The sequence below is a fragment of the Protopterus annectens genome, chromosome 5.part1 (assembly GCF_019279795.1).
Source record: "Protopterus annectens isolate FY-2018-M chromosome 5.part1, PAN1.0, whole genome shotgun sequence".
Lineage (NCBI taxonomy): Eukaryota > Metazoa > Chordata > Ceratodontiformes > Protopteridae > Protopterus > Protopterus annectens.
Window position 1 is genome coordinate 640009508 of NC_056736.1, and position 22835 is coordinate 640032342.

The 22835-nt window shown below is 37.4% G+C and overlaps 1 protein-coding gene across 1 annotated transcript in view; it reads right to left on the reverse strand.

Moving 5' to 3' along the window:
* MTUS2 (microtubule associated scaffold protein 2) overlaps nucleotides 1–22835 on the reverse strand; it is a 3916139-nt gene that overhangs the window by 449002 nt on the left and 3444302 nt on the right. The window contains exon 10 of the mRNA XM_044073264.1: nucleotides 19670–19736. Within this exon, the coding sequence (XP_043929199.1) occupies nucleotides 19670–19736 (67 nt within the window). The remainder of the gene's footprint in view (nucleotides 1–19669; nucleotides 19737–22835) is intronic.

The following is a 22835-nucleotide window of genomic DNA, read 5'->3' on the forward strand; positions in this document are numbered from 1 at the left end:
CACCCCAGCAGTAACTACTATTCATCCTCTGTCCATTTATCTTCCTGCTGATTTCCATAATTTCTCCTTTCATATCTCTCATCATCAATTTTTACGCTACATTACTACTTATCTGTCTGTAAATTATTACTAACCTCAAAAACACCCCAGTTTGATATTTTCCCTGCAGCCATCATGCTATAAATACATAAACTGCTATTGTATTTTATTTTTCTATTCAATAATTAGGCAATTTATGTTAATTTCTCTCTTGTATTTTGTGATAAAGTGCTATGTTCATGTAAGAAATATTTAAAAATCAGGTAAATCAGCACATGTGTAGATGTTTTTACCCTGAATTATAAATGAGCATTATGTGTAACTTAAATGTGGAGCTTTTTTCCCAGGCCTCCACTGAAAATGAGGTTTTACCCATTTGGACTTTTCCTGGTCAACAAAGACAAATAAATAATAAATAAATGTGTAAGCACTAAAACCTTACAGGAGGACACACCCTTAATAATAGCCTGTGAATACTAATTTTCAGTGTTCAGCCACACATTCAGTTATGCTTACATCCACACATTCAATTATACTTACAGCCACATATTGACAGTAGAACCACACTTACAGCCAGGAGCGGCCTTAGGTCAGCTGGTGCCCTAGGCAAAAGGGCTCCATGGTGCCCCCACCACACCACCCGGTGCCCCCCCCCATTACCCACACCAACACCAACATAATAAAGGAAAAGTGCCCTACTAGAAGCAGGCCCCAGGCAAGGCTCAGTTGGCTCCTGCCTAGGCCTACTATGCTTACAGCAAATTCCTTACTGCATTTTTGAATTTAGATATAGTTTTGCAGGTTACTGCAGAATGCAGTAACTCTGCATTCAAGTTTTCCTGTGCTATTAACAAAACACTGCTACTAAGATGCTTTACATTACTTTTTACTGTAAAAGACAAAAGAAGCAAGCACAGAAGCAAATCACCGGTGCAAGAACAATTTATTCAAGTGCCTTTTCGCACTTGGTCACAGGTATTTACTTAAATTTCATTCATCTATGTTATTACGTGAAATCATATCACCTTTATAAGAGCTGTTTGTATACAAGCTTTGATTTTTTCCAGCTGTGTTTTTTATATCATCACCTTACATTTCTACCCTGGCTCTTCCTTATACTGGCACCTTCTGCCACTTAGGTTTATTCTTACTGCCACGCAGTCATCATCTACTATCTCGCACTATGGAATGAAGACCATACTGTCACAGCTGTAGTCAAAGGTGCACTGAAGAGTTTTCCTTTTAGCCATGCCCGTGCTATCCTACTGTGTGCAGTGTGCCACAGTAGGCTGTTTCAGATGTATGGTCTTCTGTATATTCAGCCTAAGGGACTGCTAGGGTCCAGCTGAGACTATTACAGTCTAAAAGCTGCTATCCTCCTGCACTATCAAGGGCAGTGCTGTTTTAGGAAAATTGCATACCACTTCTACAAATGGGAGAGTGGCCATCCCCATTTCTATTCCTCTCCTTTTACTGTCTGACACCAGGAACACTGAGATGGGAACAGCTGATACCTCATCAGTCCTATAAAAATACTCTTAAATTTATTTTTCTTTGTTTATTGGGAAAGTCTGATGGGGACTGATCCCATCAGAAGATCCAGAGAGAAAAGCTCCGCAGTTATTACAGATATAGGTACAGAGAACATTGCAAAACACACACATAAAGTAACATAATATCAGTGTTTTATTATACAAGGGGATAAAAAATCTGTACAGAATACACGTCCTTTACATACGTATATTAAAATATTGTGGCATTTTCCACTGTAAATTATATTTCTATGTACATTAAAACTGTATGTACAGTTTGGATTTACAGTTGAAATGTCAAACATGGTATGTACTGAAACTGAATATATACAGCTACTAAACAGTTATTTGTTTTGAGGGGTACCTATCAGATGCTCGAGTTTTCAGAAACTTGAAATTCGTATTGTCGAGAAAATATGATCAAGTTTCCAAAAACTCAAACTTTTGAATGGAAATCACAGTACAGTGAGGATTGAGGAATTTACCCTTTTCCCCACTGTAGTATGATCTCAGAGTTGGTATATATATATATATATATATATATATATATATATATATATATATATATATATATATAATATGCAGGGGTGTTAGGGTTGCAGGGGTGCTTGCCCTTCTGCAAAAATGTAGAAAAATTTTCGATTTTTGTTGTTTTTGTAAGTTCAGTTTTTTGGAAACTCAATCATGTCGTCTCGAGAATATGAATTTCGAGTTTCTGAAAACTCGAACTTCTGACATAGACCCATTTTGACATATGTTAGAAATATGTCAGGATGTAATGTAATTTAACTATTGTAAAGACTGAGTTTTCAGAAGTAGAGTAAGTAAGTTAGAGTTTGTATAGGATGCGGCAGTTTTTGATGTTCAGATGTTTCTTTTATTAAAAAACTTTAGTGTGCAGTGGAACATGAGACAGAGATATAAAGGCAGAGATGTTAGGTGAGACAGGAATGGGGAAAGTATGGACACATATGGATTAGAAGGAGGTTAGCTATGTATAGGAGAGAAAAAGTGTTTATCAGTAGTATTTATATATTATCCTAAAGCTGTGCAGAAGTACAACCAGTCGAATAAATGTACTTTTCAGTGACGGTTTAAATAAATTTAGTTAGTCTATTTGTCTTAGTTCTAAGGGGATGGAGTTGGAGATTTTTGTAACATGGTAAGAGTAAAGTGAATCACAAGCAGAATTATTTGATTTTGTGACAGAGAGTAGTGTTTTGTTGCTGGATTTGAGAGTGCTGATTGTATATAAAGCTGTATTGTACCTTGTAGGGATGACCTAATAAGAGATGTAGAGGTGAACTAATAAATAAACAAATTTGTGAGTCATATTTGGGTTGCACACCTAGGCTTTTAAGGGCCCTAGTGATCATTAGCCTAGTATATGCCTATGAGCCTATGATTCAGTGATACACTGTTGAATTTAAATAATAATATTCTTCCTTAAAATTAGTCAATGCGGGCTGAAAGCTAAATATATAAATAAATATAAACTTGTACAACTGCTCATAAAATAAAGGGATGAAAAATAGAGAGCAATTAGAAAAAAAAGTTACATACTCACCATAATGATGCTTCTGTGTTGTCCATTTTCATTCTTCCTCAACTGATGGGTCTCTGAGCCGACATTTGATCTGACTCAAAGACATTTACCAGACTCTCTGATACAACTCTCGAGTTCCTCCCTTTACCCATAATGCCCACTCTCCTGGCTTACCTCAGATTGAGTTTGCTACCTTAACAGTGATATGTACCTAACAATCTCTTATAAAAAGACACAAGATAGCACACAGGAAGGCTGAAACTCAAAGCAGGGAACAGATGAGTTTCTGGCAAGACATCCCTTAGGCCTCACTAGGGAAGGGCTTAGAGCTTAGAGAATAAATCTAAGATGACATCTCTGCTTAATTTAGCAGAAGCATATCAATGTCAAGCAGGAATGGAAATCAAACCAGAAGTGGATAAAAACCAGGCAGCAACTGAATGTGCTAAAAACCAAAAGAAAGAATATAAGGTGAAGGACCAGATGAGAAGGCAAGAAATGCAGAATAAACATAAATATAGTTGCAGGTACAGAAAACTTCTGGAAGAGCCTCATGTTGATCAAGAACGAATGCAGGAATGGTTAAGGAGAGGTGAATTTACATGAAGAAATGAAAGGTTAATACTGGCAGCCCAAGACAGTGGGCTGCGTACACGCTGGTTTACTAAGTCCATTGAACATGTGGGAGAAACAGACATATGTAGGTTTTGTGGAACCAAATTGGAAACATTCACACACCTTATTGCGGGTTGCGACTCTCTAATGGCAAAGGGACTGTACACTGAAAGGCATAATAATGTGGCGAGATTGTTACACTGGAGATTGTGCAAACATTATGGTATCAGTGGCTGAAAAACACTGGAAACATGAAGCACAGAGAATCACAGAAAATGATGAAGTTTACATCACATGGAATCACCCAATATCAACAGTCCAAAAGACAGATGCTAGAAAACCAGATACAGTGGTCCAAGATAAGAAGACAAAAGTGCCATTGATCATTGAAATTGCCACACCTAGTGACTAGAGTGTCTTGCGTACAGAGAGACACAAAGTCATAAAATACCTTGATCTGCAGGCAAAAATGAGAGCCGTGTGGAAGAAAGATACCCAGACAGTTCCAACAGTAGTAGGAGGAACTGGTCTTATAAAAAATAATTTACAATCGTATTTATATATGTTACCAATTCATGTAACACCGTACTAATTGCAGAAGGAGTCATTACTGGGCACATTGCAGGTGCTGCGAAGAGCACGTTTGGCTAACATCAAACAGTGAAACAATACTAATTTCATGAACTTTAATTGTACTTTGACTTAGGAATGGGGTCCATTCCTGTCATGGTATTAGAAACCTAAAAGACAAAGTAGGGTCCGAATGGAGAGATGAAAAGTCAGCAAGCAAAGGAGAGTAGTAGTGCTGAAACTGAATTCATCCTCAAGTCTTGGTGAGTACCTTAACGAGGTGGACCCTGTTTTTCACAAAATCTCACCAAGGTGACACTGATATATAGACTGTATTTACATAGCATATATCATGAATAAAAGTAAGTCAAAAACTAAAAAAGACAGCTGGGTGCACAAGACCCAGGATAAAAAAGTGCCCAATTCTGGTAGGTGCACTGGTGCCAGGACTGGAAAAAATAGTGTAGAATCCTCAAAATATGGAAACATTCCTACAATGGGGCCAGGCCAGGCCCAGGGACAGAATGCTCCCCGCCCCCATTGTAGAAGGAAGTAGCAGTCCACAAAAAATCACAAAAACTAATAGGCCAAAGAAGAGCCATAAAGACGATAGAGTGGACTATTGAGGATAAGAAATTATGTACTGTTACTATTATGCAAAAAAAACAGAATTTCCAGACACAGGATATAAAAAAGATTAAGAGATAAATTAGAGAAAAGAACACTGGTTCGACTCTCAGCTAGAGCGTCTTCTGCGTGGAGACATGCGTGAATGGGCGTACCTTCATTGAAGGTTGTGCGTCAGGCCTAGCAAGCCGGTACGTAAAAATCAACTGCCAATCATTAGCGGACCGGAGTTCCGCTGTGGCGACCCCTAACCGGGAAAAGCCGAAAGACACAAACAAAACAATACTTCCACAGGAAAACCTGTGAGAAGCTTCATATAAAAAATTACGTTCATTAATACAACAGATTTTTGAAAAACAGTATATACATCAAGAAACGTTGATCTGTTTGGAAAAAGAAGCATCTGAGGAAGTGCAAAAATGTAAACAAAACCTAGATATTTCTGAAAAGTATAAAAAAACAAATATGGACATGGGAAAGAAAGAGAGATTTTATATGGTGCAATATTTATGCAAAGGAGAAAGCCACATTAACCAATATAAAGAAGGCAGCTAAAGATATTTGAAGAGAAATACAAGCACATGCATCCAGATATGGAATAATATCACAAAGATGGAACATAAAAATGAAGATTAGTACAGTAAAAGTTAACAAAACAGAAACTGAAGTTATAGAGTGCCTGCAAAGTGAAGAATATAATGTAAAAGGTCTAACACAGATTACTTTACAGCATGATGGAGCATGTCCTCAAAGTAAGGAGAAACAGGAAGATCAGTAGACAACTGAAGAAGAAATATGGACACGGGAAAGAAAAAGAGATTTAATATGGTTTAATAATTATGCAAAGGAGAAAGCAAAACTAACCAATACAAAAAGAGCAGCACCAAAGATAGCTGAAGAGAAATACAGGCAAAGTAATCCAGATATGGAAAACTTTACAATACAAAAATAAGAAGACAAAGAGGAAAACTAGAAAAGAAAGTTAGTAATGGAGAAGTCAAAGAAATAGAAATTGAAGTTCTGGAGCACCTGCAAAGTGAAGGATTCAATGCAGAAAATCTAATGCACAAAGCACCACAACAGGATAGAGCAATGGATATCCAAATTAAGTTGAAACTAGTGAAACAGGAAACACTTGATCAGGTACCATATCAAGATATTTTAGAGCTTTTCACAGGAAACCGGTATAAACATTCCCTTGAAGCTAGACAGCAAGGGAAGGAACAGGAAACTGTGGAAACTCTGATGCAGTCAAAGTTGAGGAGTGATAGGCAGTGAGTTCCCATATGACACAGCAACAGATGGCACAGGATGAAATTGAGGAGATGGTGCCACAGGAAGATGCTACAGAACTTTCCATAGAATGCCCGCAGGAAATAGAAAACAAGGGATGTGCCCTCAGTTTGGAAGAAAATGAGATAAGAGAAGAGTTGCTTGATTTAATACACATAGATTGATATATTAAGATCAACGAAAGAAATAGACTGCTCAATAAAACCCCAAAAGTCAGAAGTCTAATAAAACAAATGAACACAGTAATTAGGACTGTCCACAGAGATCCATGCAATATAACATAAGTAAACAGGATATATTGCTGTGCAGCTAAATTACTAACTGATAAAGTTCTACCACAAGAACAAGGTAGTGAGGGAAATGAAGGGGACCTGGACACCCCGGTTGATAGCAACCTGACTTTTGACCACCATGTTGCCTCCGTTGTACAGAAGGCTTTCTACATGGCCCACCTCATAAGTAAGGGTATTTCATCCAGGAACAAGAGATCATAACATCCCTGTACTCCTCTCTTATCAGACCCATTATTTAGTACAATGCCCGCTTCGGTATGTACCTTGCACATGCAGCAGCTGGAAAGACCACAGAGGTTCTTGACCAGGAATATCCAGGATCTCAAATACCTGTCCTATACTGATAGGCTAAAAGCCCTGTCCTTCTAATCAGTCTCATACAGACTGCTCAGAGGTGACCTGCGTCTGGCATACAAGGCCACCTCAGACCCAGCATTGATGGAGATGCTGCATATCCGTAAGTCAAACTCTACTTGTGCAATCCACACACAAGGCCTCAACCTGGTCTGTGACATTAACAGAACTTGTTGGCTGGAAAGACTCCCCCATCTATGGAACAAACTTCCTCTCCATGTCAAGCACAGTACCTCTCTAGACCTCTTTAAGAGGAACCTGGACGACTGGATGGGAAACAGAAAATACACCCCTGGGATCCCACCTGTGTCCCTGATGGACAGGGGAAACAGGTGCGGACTTTGTGGGAACATGGGTAAAATTCTTGGCTTGGCTTATAATGGCCTCCAGGCCAATAGCCTAGTATCATCCTATGAACCTATGAGAAATCGAATACCATCATGGAATTATCGAATAGAGAAGACTATAAAGCAATTAAGACAAGAAGCGTCACTGTTGGAAGACTATAGAAGAGTGAATAGATCAACAAAAATACTAAGAAAGATAGATGTGATAAAAGCAATGCACAGTATTAGAACAGACCAGGATCAATCATGCACTATCACAAATTTCAGCACAGGAGGAAAAACTTAGAAGATACTCAGATGAATATAAAGGAAAAGTACAAAATAAGCAATGTATTGATGACCCAAAAAACATTTATAGAGACTTGGGAAACAAGGAATTGAAACACTGCCCAAAAAGGAGAAATAGATGCATTTTGGTGAAGTATCTATGAAGATCCTGTGGAACACCAAATATGCTAAATGGATAAAAGAAGTAAAAGAAAGAATAAAAAGTTTAAAGGCACAGGATATGAAATGGGATGAAGTAACAGTCAGAGAGATTGAAACAAAGTTAAGCAAAGCCTCTAATTGGAAAACCCCAGGCCCAGATGCAGTACCTGACTTTTGGTTAAAAGTATTAACATCTTTGCACGAAGATATAGCTATGAGTAAGAACTATTTATATGCACACCCCGAACAGACACCAACCTGACTAACAACAAGTAAAACAATGTTCCTACTTAAGAGTGAACCTGCAAGCTACTCCAAAAATTATAGACCAGTAACTTGCCTTCTGATGACATATAAACTATACACGGGAACTGATGCCAATAGAGTTTGCAGTCACTTAGAAGAAAACTCAATTACGGCAGTAGAACAAAAGGGCAATAAAAGAAAGTCATATGGAACAAAGAATCATCTGTTGTTAAATAACGTCATAGTGGAGAACTGCAAAAAGGGGAAGAATCTAAGTATGGCATGGATTGACTACAAAAAAGCATTTGATAATATCCCACACTCATGGATAAAACAATGCTTAAAAATGTATAAGATACACCCTACACTGATCATTACAGTGACTATGAAACAGTAGCAGACCATAAGCCATGACACAGGACAAATTATTATCCCAGGGATAAAAATTCAAAAGGGGATATTCCAGGGTGAGACTCTGTCACCGTTGCTATTCTGTCTTGCACTTAACCCATTAAGCTGTCTACTTAACAGCTTAGGCCATGGTTATAATTTGGCTCCTAGAAAACAACTTCTCATCTTCTCTTTGTCGATGATTTAAAACTGTATAGCTCATCAGATGAGGAACTGAAAGCACAGCTGCAGGTTGTCAAAACTTTTTCAGATGATATTAGAATGTCATTTGGTCTTGATAAATGTGCAATAGCAACTTTTAAAGCAGGAAAACTGCAGCACCAGGGAAATATCAATTTAGGACAAGAATGTGATATAAAAGAACTTGCGCAAAGAGTGTATAAATACATGGGAATTGATGAAGGATCAGCAATAAAATACGAACAAATGCAAATAAAACTTAGTAAGGAATACTTTAGAAGACAAATTAATCCTGAAAACAGTGTTGACATCTAGGAAAAAAATCCAAGCTATAAACCAATTTGCTCTTCCTGTCCTAACTTACAGTTTTGCAGTGATTGATTGGTCACAAAACGTGTTAGACAGATTAGATATTAAAACAAGAAGGATGCTTCATGCTCACCAAATGATCTATAAAAATCAGTGCATACCAAGATTATATATTCCCTGTTCCAAAGGAGGGATGGGTCTCCTTAAAATCAATTACATGTATAGATCTCCAAACGTGGGACTCCACACATATCTGCTGACCTCAGAAGACTCAAATGTAGTGAATGTTTTGAAACATGAAGAGAATAAATCTAAGATGGCTTCTCTGGTTAACCTAGCAGAAGCATATCTGCATCAAGCAGGAATGGAAATTAAGCCAGAAGTACATAAATATCAGACAGCAATTGAATGTGCCAAAACACGAAAGAAAGAATATAAGGTGAGTGACCAGATGAAAAGGCAAGAAATGTGGAAAACGCATAAATATATGTAGTTGCAAGTATAGAAAACTTCTGGAAGAACCTCATGTTGATCAGGAACGAAGGCAGGAATGGTTAAGGAGAGGTGAATTCAAACCAAGAGATGAAAGGTTAATATTGGCGACCCAAGATAGTGGTTTACAAAGTCTATTGAACATGTGGGAGAAACAGACAAATGTAGGTTTTTGTAAAACCGAATTGGAAACAGTTGCACACCTCGTTGCTGGATGTGACATACAAATGGCAGAAGGACTGTATACTGAAAGACATAATAATGTGGCAAGACTGTTGCACTGGGGATTGTGCAAACATTATGGTATTGAAGTGGCTGAAAAATAATGAAAACATGAGGCACAAAGCATCATAGAAAATGAAGTTTATATCACATGGGAACATCCATTACCAACAGTTCAAAAGATAGATGCTAGAAAACCAGAACTAGTAGTCCATGAAACGAAGACAAAAAATAACACTGATCATTGAAATCGCCACACCCAGTGACTACAGTGTCCTGTGTACAGAGAGACAGAAAGTTATAAAATATCAGGATTTGCAAGCAGAAATGAGAGCAATGTGGAAGAAGGATGCACAGATAGTTCCAATAGTAGTAGGAGTAACGGGTCTTATAAAAAAGAGTCTACAATCATATTTAGATATGTTACCAATGCATGTAACTCCATGCGAATTGCAGAAGGAGGTATTAATGGGCACGTTGCAAGTGCTGCGACAAGCACTTTTGGCTGACATCAAAGAGTAAAACAATACTACTTTTTAATCGTGCTTTGACATAGGAATGGGGTCCATTCCCATCATGGTATTAGAAACCCAAAAGATTTGGAGAAATTAAAAGAAGGAAAGGGCTTAACGAAAAGTGGTTTGCCACTCTTTTATGGTCGCTTTGATGTAGTTTATCAGTGTAGGGTGTATCTTATACATTTTTAAGCACTCTTTTATCCATGAATGTGGGATACTATCAAATGCTTTTTTGTAGTCAATCCATGCCATACCTAGATTCTTCCCCTTTTTACAGTTCTCCACTATGACTTTATTTAACAACAATCATTTGTTCCATATGGCTTTCTTTTATTGTCCTTTTGTTCTATTGCCATAACTGAGTTTTCTTCTAACCGACAATAAACTCTGTCGATATCAATTCCAGTGTATAGTTTATACATCAGCGGAAGTCAAGTTATTGGTCTATAATTTTTAGGGTAGCTTGCAGGTTCACTCTTAAGTAGGAGCATTATTTTTTTATTGTAGTTAGCCAGTTTGGTGTCTGTTCAGGGTGTGCATATAAATAGTTCTTACTCATGGCTAAATCTTCCGGCAAAGATATTAACACTTTTACCCAGAAGTTAGGTACTGCATCTGGGCCTGGGGTTTTCCAATTAGAGGCTTTCTTAACTTTGTTTCAATCTCTCTGACTGTTACTTCATCCCATTTCGTATCCTTTACCTTTGAAGAAATCAGTGTCTGAATGATGTGGCGGCTAACGAGATCTGAGGTATATAAGGAGAGTGAGACATTATGGGTAAAGGATAGAGCTTGACAGCTCAGTCTGAGAGTCTGCTAAAAGTGGCTGAGTTGGATCCGATGTTGGATCTGAGACCAATCAATTGAAGAATGAATGAAAATGGCAACATTAGACAAACAGCTATCAGCTTTCTGATTCTGCTCCTACCATTAGCTGCAGGTTTAATGATCTCTATCTACCTCTCATTTTTATATGCATTTGGTAGTTCTAGAAGACTTAGCAACAATAAATTAAAGACACATCCTCTCAGTTCAGGAGGCTTACAGTATACCCGAGAATGTAAAAGACTAACTGTATTGCCATACAATTTCCTATAAAGTGTAGTCAATTTATGGAAGTAGCCTTTTAAATGAACTATCAGGCTTATGAAAAAAGCTCTGCAATGTGAGTGTTTGAAATCAGTTCAAGGCTCTAATCCATTTTAAATAAAAAAAATGCATAATTCTAATAAACACACAAATTTTAAATGCTGCTACATTTACTGGAAGCAGCAATCACAGACTGATTACAGCTTTTAATTTTTTCCTAAGTACATTTTATACTGTTACACTTTACACTCACTGTGTTGCCTTTTCTTTCTTGACTGTAATCATTGTCCTTTTCACTGTGTTTGACTATGTTTCTGTTAAGTTTTTCAGGCTGAACATGATATAAGTATACTTGGATTGGCATTTCTTATTTAAATAAATACACATGTACACACATACATACATTAAAAGTTATCTCAGCCAAGCAGTGCTTTCCAACAGTTCACATTTTTTCTGCATCTTTACTAATAAAAAAAAAAAAAAACGGAAGATTTACAGTCTGTTACATCTGCTCTGCCTCTTTCAGTTCTACTTTTGCATCTTTTATTTATAGTCTAACGGGAAGGAGTCATTCAGTGATCAATCTTTTGCTTTAGTGGATTAGAAGTACTCATCTCTTCTGAGGAATAACTTATTTACGGGCTATTTTATTAAGAAAATAACTATAAGCTATTTACTACTAGCATGACAGATGCAACAAATAAATACATCAGCTAACGCAAAAGGAACAAAAAATATTTTGTTTACTTTTCAAGCCTGAAATAAAAATCTACATACTGTACATAAAGCTATGACATATACTTACTTTGCTATCTAACACAACCACCTCAGCTTTCAACTAAAAGACTTGCAAGCAAACAGGCACATTCTTTGTTTTTTTTATTCTGTAGTGAACTACTGCAGTAATTATTTTGTTAAAACACAATAAGCCAGGGACAAACAAATGACTACTGCAGCTCTTGGCAGACGTTCAGAAAGAAAACATAGTGTTTCTTTTAACGCGTAACTACTGCTGGAAAAAGCTGTGCCTGTTTTTGATAGGTCACTAGGAGCTCTGTGAAGAAAAATGTGCTACTAAGATTACTCTGCTAAGAACTGTGCCATTGTATTCCTCTGCATTAAAATAAATAAAAAGACAAACAGAAGCATACATAAATAAAATGTTTTGTTTTAGAATTATACACTAAACAAGTAAAAGTTTTGAGATTCTAAGCAAGCTTTATTAGCATCCATTAAGTTACAGTCATTACAGGCCTAAACAAATATTCATAGGTTCATAGATGTGCACTAAGCTGACAACCACTGGGGCCGGCCTTGCCATGCATAACAAATCTCTGAAAAGTCTGCTTTCCTTATGTAGTATGCTATCCCATTCAACTGAGTAGAAATGTTTTCTTAAAGTTCACATTTGAAAGTGAGTAGGTACAGACTTTCATTTGTCTGGAGGAAGAAAGCCCTTATGGTTTAAATAATAAAACCACCTTATTGGACAGGCTGATTACAGACTGCTTTATACAATGGGATCACAAGTTAATCTTGTGTAAGTACTATGCAAGTAGAACAGCTTAAAAACACATGAAACTGAAAACTATCTGCCCAGCAGCTGAACTGAATGCTTTATGTGTACTCAGAAAAATCCTAATGGTTTGTAATCTCAGTGTTGAAGGAAGACAGGCCAAGACCAGAACTTTTTCTTCAGCCATAGGAGATGCATGAGTTCTGTCTCATGACCCATTACTATGTATGAATAAAGGTCACAACAACAGTCTATATAATTCAACAACCTTAGATGAATCTATTTTAAATATATAACTAAACGGTCAATAAAGAGTTAAGAGCCCCAATAAACTTATAGTAGATTTCTGTTATTTATGATACTTCCTGAAAATTATCCCAGACAGTAGATTGTTTTTTCTGGTTACAGTGCTGAGTAATGTCAGGATATTAAGTAACCAGTTACTGAAAAAAACTCTCTTGCTCAGAAGAGAGATGGCAAATGTGAGGTCATCTACACAAATGTCTTTCACATTATAAATTATGTCATTACCCATCATGTACTGACCATTCACAATAACACAAATTACCTGATTTTTTCCAAACATATACACTGAAATAAAAGGATGATCAATACTTCAGTCCTGGATCAGAACTTTTAAAAGAAAGCAGGTGACAGACACAGCAATAAGCAATCATCCACGATAAAAAAGACAGAGAGAGACAGAGAGAGAATCATGCTTTAAAGTAGGCCATTACTGGACTGCACCATATACACCTGCAATTATTCTTCAGGAAATTTAATTTACAAATGTCTGTCAATCACAAATATGACCGGGATTCATAGGTAGTTGCTAGGCTCGCAGTTCAAAGATCATTGAGGAGCCTAACCCAGACTCCCAGTTGCTCTCAAATACTGTCTGGTTAAGTGACTTGCTCAAAGTTACACAGTACATTGAGGGAATCAAACCTTGTATCACAGGAACTAAAACTCATAGCATTAAACCTCTGTGTCAAATGCCAAATTACCAGCATTCTATTTTCAGATACCATGACATTATGATGTGTATTGCCAGAGTGTGTGCCTTTCTTTACACACACACACACACACACACACACACACACACACACACACACACACACACACACACACACACACACACACACACACACACACATACACACACACACACAAACACACACACATCTATATACACACATACGCACAAACCAAAGGGTAAAGTGTACATGTATCTACTATATTTATCTTTCTATACAAACTAAGGGGTAAAAAAGTAACATAGACAAACCATTCAGTTATAACTACAAGAAAGGTCTGGGCAAGCTAGAGTTTATACTGTGTGACACCATAAACCTTCTACAATGGAGGCCCATGAGTTATATGCAAATGACCCCTTTTGGACATCCAGTGCTTCAACTATATGGCTTCTGAATAACCATGACTTTTTTTTTTTACTTTTTAAGTCATTATAGTTACATTCAGGCTAATAAAGCATGTCCACAGCTACTGGTCACTTGCATAAATGCCATGGGCCTCCATTACTCGAGGTTTAAGGTATCATACAGTGAAAACTGCAGCTTGGCTGGGTTTTTCTTGCAGTTTTATATGTGTGTGTGTGTGTGTGTGTGTGTGTGTGTGTGTGTGTGTGTGTGTGTGTGTGTGTATGTGTGTGTGTGTGTGTGCGTGTGTGTGTGTGTGTGTGTGTGTGTGTGTGTGTGTGTGTGTGTGTGTGTGTGTGTGTGTGTATGTGTGTGTGTGCGTGTGTATATGGGTCTACTACATTTGGTCGAATTACATTTGGTCGAAAATGATTTCAGGCAGTTCACTTCATCGAAAATGCATTTCACTGAAAACCCATTTGGTCGAATTCCAGTTGGTCAAAAATGGAATATAGCCCCTGCCCCACTGCACTTGACCCTGGAGTGAGAATATAAAGTAAGGGGGTTGTAGGGGGCAAGTTGAATATGATAAACTGATTAAACATAGACAAGTTAAAAACACAAAAGAAGAACAAAGGCAGTGTGCCTGTAGTATTTTACTGGGTAGCAGTGAAATTATATATTTACATATTTACAATACTGGTTTGATTTGCCAGTGCAGGTATCAGAGATTTGGGAAAATCACCATGATTTGGACATATTAGTTGAAATGGGGGGTATATGAAAGAGGGGATGGGGAAAGTTTTTAGGTTAGGGCAGATTTTGGAGTTTAGTAGGTGAGTCTTAAGTTTTTCTTTGAAATGGGATGGGTGAATAATGGAACATATGTCCCTAGGAAGTTTGTACCAGGCTTGGGCAATGGAGGATTTATAAAGGTGTTAACCTATAGTGTTTTTGGGTTGGTAGGTTTGTAATAGTAGTTGGTTAGAGGTACAAAGAGTCTGAGAAGGAGTACAGATTGAGATGAGAGAAGAGAGAGCAGGGCAGGATGAAGGTTTGTAGAGAAAGGAGTGTAGCATTTTAAGTTGAAATAAAAGCAATAAGTGGGGGAATTCAAGCCAGTGTAGAGAGTTTAGTGATAAGCAGTGGTGTGCATTATATGGGGAGTTTATGACAAATCTAGCTATCGTATGGTAAGTTTGTTGGAGTTTAAGGTTGTAGTTTGGATATGGGTAAATACAGGGGCAGCATAAATAAGGGAGGGAAGGAGAAAAGCTTGGGCAAGGGACAGTCAAGCATTGGGAGTTAGAAATCTTTTGTTTCGATACAGAAGACCCAGTTTCTGGAGAGTCTTTTTATACTGTGTAGTAAGTGCATATTGAATTTCAGTTCATCATCGATGATGACCCCAAGGAGTTTTGTGTGAGCTTCAGGTTTGATAGTAGTGTTATTTGAGGAAGTGACAGTAAAGGTGCATTTATGGTGAGAGACAGAATGGGGAAGAAATAGTAAGAGTTTGGCCTTTTTGGGGTTGAGGATGAGTAGGTTACTGGTTAGCCACTGTTCGGTAGAGAGGAAGGTCTGTTAGGTAAGCGTATGAAGTTCAGAGATGTTGTCAGACAAGGAGATGAGGATAGAATCATCAGCATATTGGATGAGGGATGATGTGTGGGGGTCACTGATAAAAATATTAAAGAGGAGGGGTCCCTAGATGGAGCCTTGGGAAACTCCAGCTGGGACAGGTATGAATGTAGAAGTGGAAGAGAACCATTTTACTGATTGCTGCCTGCAAGATAAGTAGCTAGGGAACCAGGCAAGGCAGGAGGTAGATAGACTGAGATTAGCAAGTTTAGATAGCAGTAGGGGATGAGAGACTGTACTGAAGGCCTTGGAGAGGTCGAGGAAGAGACAGGATAAGAGTTTATTATTGTCCAGGGCCTCTGCAATGGTATGGGTAAAGGATAGGAAGGCAGTAGTTGTGCTGTGGTGTGGACGAAAACCTTGTTGGGTGGAGGTGAGGAGATTATGTTGGAGCAGGCAGTTAAGTATTTGAGAGTAGACACATTTTTCAAGAATCTTTTTATCTGCATTGGCTTGTTTCTTAGTAAGGTTTCTGAGGTGCTTATAGTGGTGAAAGAGGGGTAATTCTTTGGTTTTGGTGCAGGCTTTCCAGACTTTAACTCTTTTGAGCATGAGGGACTTAGCTTCTTTGGAAAGCCAGGGGGCATGATTGGATTTTATTTGAATCTTTCTAGAAGGAGCAAGGGAGTTTAGGGTATTTAGGAAAATGCTATTAAATCTGTTGACTGCGTCATCAAGTGGAATATTTTTAAGGAAAGACCAGTTGAGCCTCATCTACCTCTAACCTTGGCACAATTAAGTTTTTGATAAATATTTCCATTTGTGCTCTTTCTTGTTTTATAAAAAAATTCATAAAATTTCCAAAATATCTCTAATACCTCTGGAAGATCTCTAGTTAATTTTCGTGTTATAGACTCTGTAAGTCTGGTGCTAACCCTTTCTAATTTATGTTGCCTAACTGTTGTGCTAAACGTTTTTGTGCTCTGGCAATCTTTCTAAACTCATGCATATTTGCCAAATACTTTCTTATTTTATCTTTAGCACTCTACAAATGCAACTCTTCCTGTTCTGTAAGACTGCCCCTTATTCTGAAATACTTTAATCTTTGTCAGCCCCTCTAAATATTTTCTACTACTTCTTAACCATATCTCTCTCTTTTATTTCTATCCTGTTTTAAAACTCCATTTCATTTTATCCCACTCACTAGCTATCACTTCTGAAGAAATGTATAACTTCTCTAAAAAAACTCTTAAATAATTTCCACTACCAATTTCTTAAATTCTTCTCTTTTTAACAGATAGTTGGGAAAGCGGCAGTAACTCATCATTACTTCATTTCCCTGCAGTTATTAGTTTTTATCACTGCATGATCTGAAACAGTTATTGGATGGGTGTCAAAGCTTTTATAATAATTTACATATCCCTGACAAATATAATTTTATGGTACAGTTACTATACTTTGGGAATAAAATCTAAACTCTGTCTTGAGTTATTATTACTGAATTTGCTTCTTCCGTGTCAAATATTTTCAGAAATTTCTAGCTGAGCGCTTTCATATGAGGCTAAGGTGTTCTGTCTGCGTTACCTGGTTGTTGAGATATTTAAAAAAATGTGAACATTTTATATTTATATATATATATATATATATATATATATATATATATATATATATATATATATATATATAAATTACTGTCATAAAAACAACAGTTAATATATATTTACCTGCACTAGACAGAGGTCAAATATTAATGCAGCTGAGTTTGCCATTTTGTAAGCTTTAAGACAAAATCTTTTAAAAGCTTGTACATAGCATGGTTTTAGAATTACTGATGCAAATATGAACAAACAATATTTAAGACCTAGAGGCGCCAGTAGGAGTTAACTGCAGATGCACCTGGAGGTGTCACTCGGATGTAATGAGCTAATATAGGTCTTGACTGTTTTTTCATGCCAGGTTTGGAGAAAACACTCAAAATGCCCTTTCAATTACACATGCTGCTGTGGAATACCAGACCAGTTACTAATTTGTGCTTTCATAAAATGAATACAGCCTGTTCCATTCAATTTCTCTGGTACAGCAGAAAATCTGTTTTTCTCTGCATGGTCTGTCTTACTCAACCAGACGTTTTCTTCATTTCAGCTTCTGATTTTTGCAGTTTTATCAGGTCATCTGAACAGCTATTTAAAATTTCTTCAATTTTTCCAGGCTTCTTTTATATGAGTTGATATATGCCTTCAATTTGTCATTTATTTTAATCACCGCTGAGTACATTTGATTTATTTTTCCTCTAAATTACTGGAAGCCATCGATTGTACCAAAGCTGAAGTGTCAACTGCTTTTTGCTGAGCAGCTGCAGGATTCTTTCCATCCAGTGTTTTTTCTTCACCCTTTTCTGGTTAATTTTCTTTCTGGTTCTCTAAATTTCTTCTTTGCTGTGTTATACAGACAGTGTAGTTACTAGCCAGTAACTGATTTTTACCTAAAATGGCAATTTCACTGCTATTTCCCAGGGAGAGTTCAAATTAAGCTACTGATCACTGTGCATCCATGTAGGAAGTCTCTGCTCCTGCACTCCAATCCTTTTCACTAACTCCAATTATATTTATGTTTTAGATTATTTTCACAGAACACTAGAGGTCAAAATGTCAATTCTTGTCTACCCAGTTACCAAAGAGTAAAATAAATAAATAAATATTTTGTAATTGCAGGAGGTACTTTTCCCAGACATTCATGTAACATATCAGCTATCCTAAATGAATGCCTACTCATTTCCTTCTACTGTACTTTGTTACCTCCTAATGTATTTTATTCGGTAATTAACAATGTAGGTTCACTTTTCTAGGAGGAATTCTAAAAGCGTTATCTGCTTTATTGACTTCGCTCAGGGTCATGCAATCTGCATGGTGAAACCGAGAGTCAAACCTAGGACTACGGCCTTCACCATGTGCTGTTCATTCTCCTTTATGAACATGACCCTGCTCTGGTTGGTATCGGAGAAATCTGTATAAGTTTCAGCTTGTAGGAGGCTTTTTCATAAAGCTCACCGATTGCTTTTCTTACTGTCTGCTGTCAACAACTTGTCTAATCCTGGGAATTTACCATCAGAAATAACACGTTGCTTGTTTCTCTTCTGTTTCAAAGTCCCCCATGATCTTTTACTACAGTAAACAAAAACTTTGCCATCCTCTGCAGAGTAGAAAAGCTATGTAACACAAAGGGTAACAGAAAAGAGGCGATAAATGGTTGTGTTAAGAAAAAAGGTCCTAGTGTTGACTGTAGAAAAGAAATGAAAAGGCCGTTGATACCAAATGTATTCTCATGTAAACTTCATACAAGTGAATGATGGGGACGGTCTAAGCTAGAAGCCAAGCATTATATAAACACATCTGTTAACACAAGGTTTCTGAAGTTTCGATAGCCTTTTGTAGTCAGCAAAGGTCTGACTAAAGGTCTGGGTCCTGCCCATGTTAAATATATATGTGCTTAATGAAAAAGGAACAAAAGAAATACATAATGCAGATTCATTTAGCTCTCTCTGGGGTTAATAAAGACAATGGACCAGATTCATTAACACCTACACTAAGCGTAGACCATGCTGAGTGAAGAAACAAAGCAAACATCACTCCCACCTTCTTCCTCCTAATTTTAGTTTTCTTACTGATTTTCTTGCAACCTTAAATATCAAGATGGATTCATAAAGGTTACCATAATGTGTACTTAGTCTACATTTAGTACAATCTGTCTGTGATTAGACAGCACAAAAAATGTGGTAGGGATGTTTTTGAATACAGATCATGTACTCTTAGTGTAGGCTTTCAGGAATCCGGCCCAATGTGTGGCTTTAATGTCAGTATCATAAAACTGCCATGGGACCAGCAAAATGGCAAAAATTATTGCTCAAAGGAATAGTAAGACTAATGCAGTATGACACACTGAGAAACCATACTGTACAGCTATACGACATTGCATACTGCAACATTAGCAATGTTATATAAAAAACGTACTTCTCCACTGCAGAAAAAAACACAAACAATGAAATCTAGCAAATACAGAATGACACTAAAATATGAAAACATACCAACTTCATCCCTGATATTGGCAAGCTCTGCCGTGAGCTCTTTTTCTTTCTCAAGGGCACTTTCATTCTGTAAAATAAGATGGATATCAACAATTAATGATGCTGAAAAGAGAAGTGCAAGGCAAGTCAAGATTTGTGAAAAGTATCCTTTGGTTATATAGCACATTTTACAGTCAGCTGAAATTCAGTTTCACTCCCAGCATTATTTATTAGGTAGTTAAACCACACACTTAAATTACCACCTGCTTATCCTGCTTATCTCCACACAACATAGGAAGGAAAACACTCATCTGCAAGCTTTGCTCCTTATTATTTTTTACAAGTCCAAATTCTTACTACAAGATACCGTTCAGCAGAGTCGGCACTCACAATACACCATGCATGCATCAACTAGTGAATCTCATCTGAAGCCCCTGATTACATGGGGGTACAGGTACTGAAGGGGCATGTGGTAAGTCGCTGGTGGAGATGGAGTTGAAGTTTTATGCTTTTATAAATAACTGGTGGCAAATATACAACTGCAGGGTTACCCACAGTCAAAGCCTCAATTACCATCAAGTCAAATCGCATGTATTAATCAAAAGAAGTTTACCAAAAGAGGATGTTGGCACTGTAGCAGTTTATTTCCATAAGTGTTCTGAAACGCACACACAAAAAAGGAAAAACACAGGAAAGCATAGCAGGAGTACAGGATTTCAGTGCAGACATAAAAAAATGAGGCAAGTTGTAGAAAACTGCAAACCAGCATCCCAAGATTCATACACACATACATAGCCTGGCATTTAACATGTGATGGCTGAATAACCCAAGACACCCTTAAAAACATAAAGCCAGCTGGATCTAAGTAACAGCACATGAGACTGTTCAATCATTTCTACCAGCATTATACATGACGTGCTTTAAAAAAAAATACACACACACACACACACACACACACACACACACACACATATATATACACACACACACACACACACACACACACACACACACACACACACACACACACACACACACACATTTTTTCTTAACATGGATACATATATGCATATATAAACATATATATATACATATACGTACACACGTGTATATATATATATATATATATATATATAAAATACATTCGTATCTATACATAAAGAGAATGAGGCACAGTTAAATTTATTTGAAGACTAACTAGCCACAAACAACTCTTGAAAGGTAAACTGGAAACACAGTTCTGCCTAGAGTTTCACAATATACAAGTAGAGACCACATCTACAGACTGAATGGCACTATAGACTCAGAGTCTTAACATTCTTGTACTGTACCAGGCATGAGATGCATAACTGTTACAGTTTAAGAATGCAAATTAACACTTTGTGCCACTTCTGTTTTAACAGCTGGTGAACTTCAATCTTTACACAGTTTGTTGGGAATGTAGTATTTTACATGGTTAGACCTAAGCTGTCAATCAGTGGACATCAGTGAACCAAGTACAGACTTACATTGCCAGTAAATAGTAGCACGTATGAAAGGTGGGTATCTGTGAAAAGCTATACAGCAATCACTTAGGAATGATCCTTGTATCATACCTGCCATGACTGGAAGCTTTTTAGTATATACAGTTAATTCTGATGGTTTGTGTTTGACTCCTGAGGGAAACAAAAGCCACACTATATGCATTTGGATAAGTATGCTGGACTAGCTCAGTAATGTTCACTGCTTCATTGAGGTAGTAACTGCAGGAACACTGCACGGCTTTTTATTTCACTTGTCACACCATCTGACTCAATCTCTCCATCTCTAGCCAATAATCTGACATCTTGGGTTTAGGACACTAATGCTAAGGATGGATGTTCTCCCTCTGGACTACTGGGCCAAAACAAATAATCATGTATTTGAACTTCATATTGTCTATGAGCAATCAGTACACATGTTTAAATGAGGACTTTGAAGAAATCTTAAAGACTAACGTGAAAAAATAACTACAGGATATACAGGGAAATCAAGGACCAGAACTTGTCAAATGGGGCTCTGTGATGGCAAACCAAGTAGTACAGGCAGAGTGTAATGTTGTATTAGTGAGGCTACATGCTGAGGGTGATTTGTAATTAATTATTTTTGAAATGCAACAGCTAAGGAATTTTACACCACAATAACAGATGTGTCTGTATGTGTGTGTGTGTGTGTGTGTGTGTGTGTGTGTGTGTGTGTGTGTGTGTGTTTGCATGTGTGGGTACAATATGCGAGCATCTGTGCACACATACACACACACACACACATATCTATATATATATATATATATGTATATATATATATATATATATATATATATATATATATATATACACATATATATATATAAATGTGAAAAAGAAAACCCTGAACAAAGGCCTGCAATTTAACTACTTTTCTGGCTGTAGCTGGATAACTCCTAAGTATAGTGTACAACAAGGTCTGAGCCAAACATAAATGAGGGTGGTTAGAGAGAGAAAAAAAGCAGTCATTTTACAGAAGGTTCATAGGTAGGTACTAAGCTATTGGCCCTAGGGCCTATATAAGCCTAGCCAAAAAGGTACCCTGGCTTTCGCCACCCAAGAAAATTATTTTCCTGTGCACCTGTCGAGCAGAGCCACAGAAGTGGTCTCCAGCGTGAATTTCCTATCTCACATCCAATCATCAAGATTTTTCTTGAAGAGTGCTAATGAGGATCTTTGTTTGATATAAATAGGGAAGTCTCTGGGACTGGAATCTATCCCTCCAGCATGTTCTGTTTATTGTGGTGACAAGGTTTAGGTCCCTAGAGCGTGTAGCTCGGAGGGATTGGGATTTCTTTAAGTGGAGCATGTCCAACAGATCTACGTTTGACATAGCTTTGTATGTTAGGCAGAGATTGCCTCTGAGTAGGTGATATGCTACGGAGTAAAGTTGGAGTTCTCTGAGACGGTCTGCGTAGGGCATCTGTTTGAGGCCAATAATCCTCTTTGTGAGGTATTTCTGCGGCCTTTCCAGTTGTTGTAGATGTCTTGTGAAGTACATACCAAAAGGGGCACTGTATTCTATAATGGGTCTAATGAGTGATGAGTAGAGGGGGAACAATGACCTCTTTTTTCCTGGATGAGAAACCTTTTGTGATGAGGTGTGCCACATAGAAGGATTTCCTGACTACTGTGGCGATGTGATT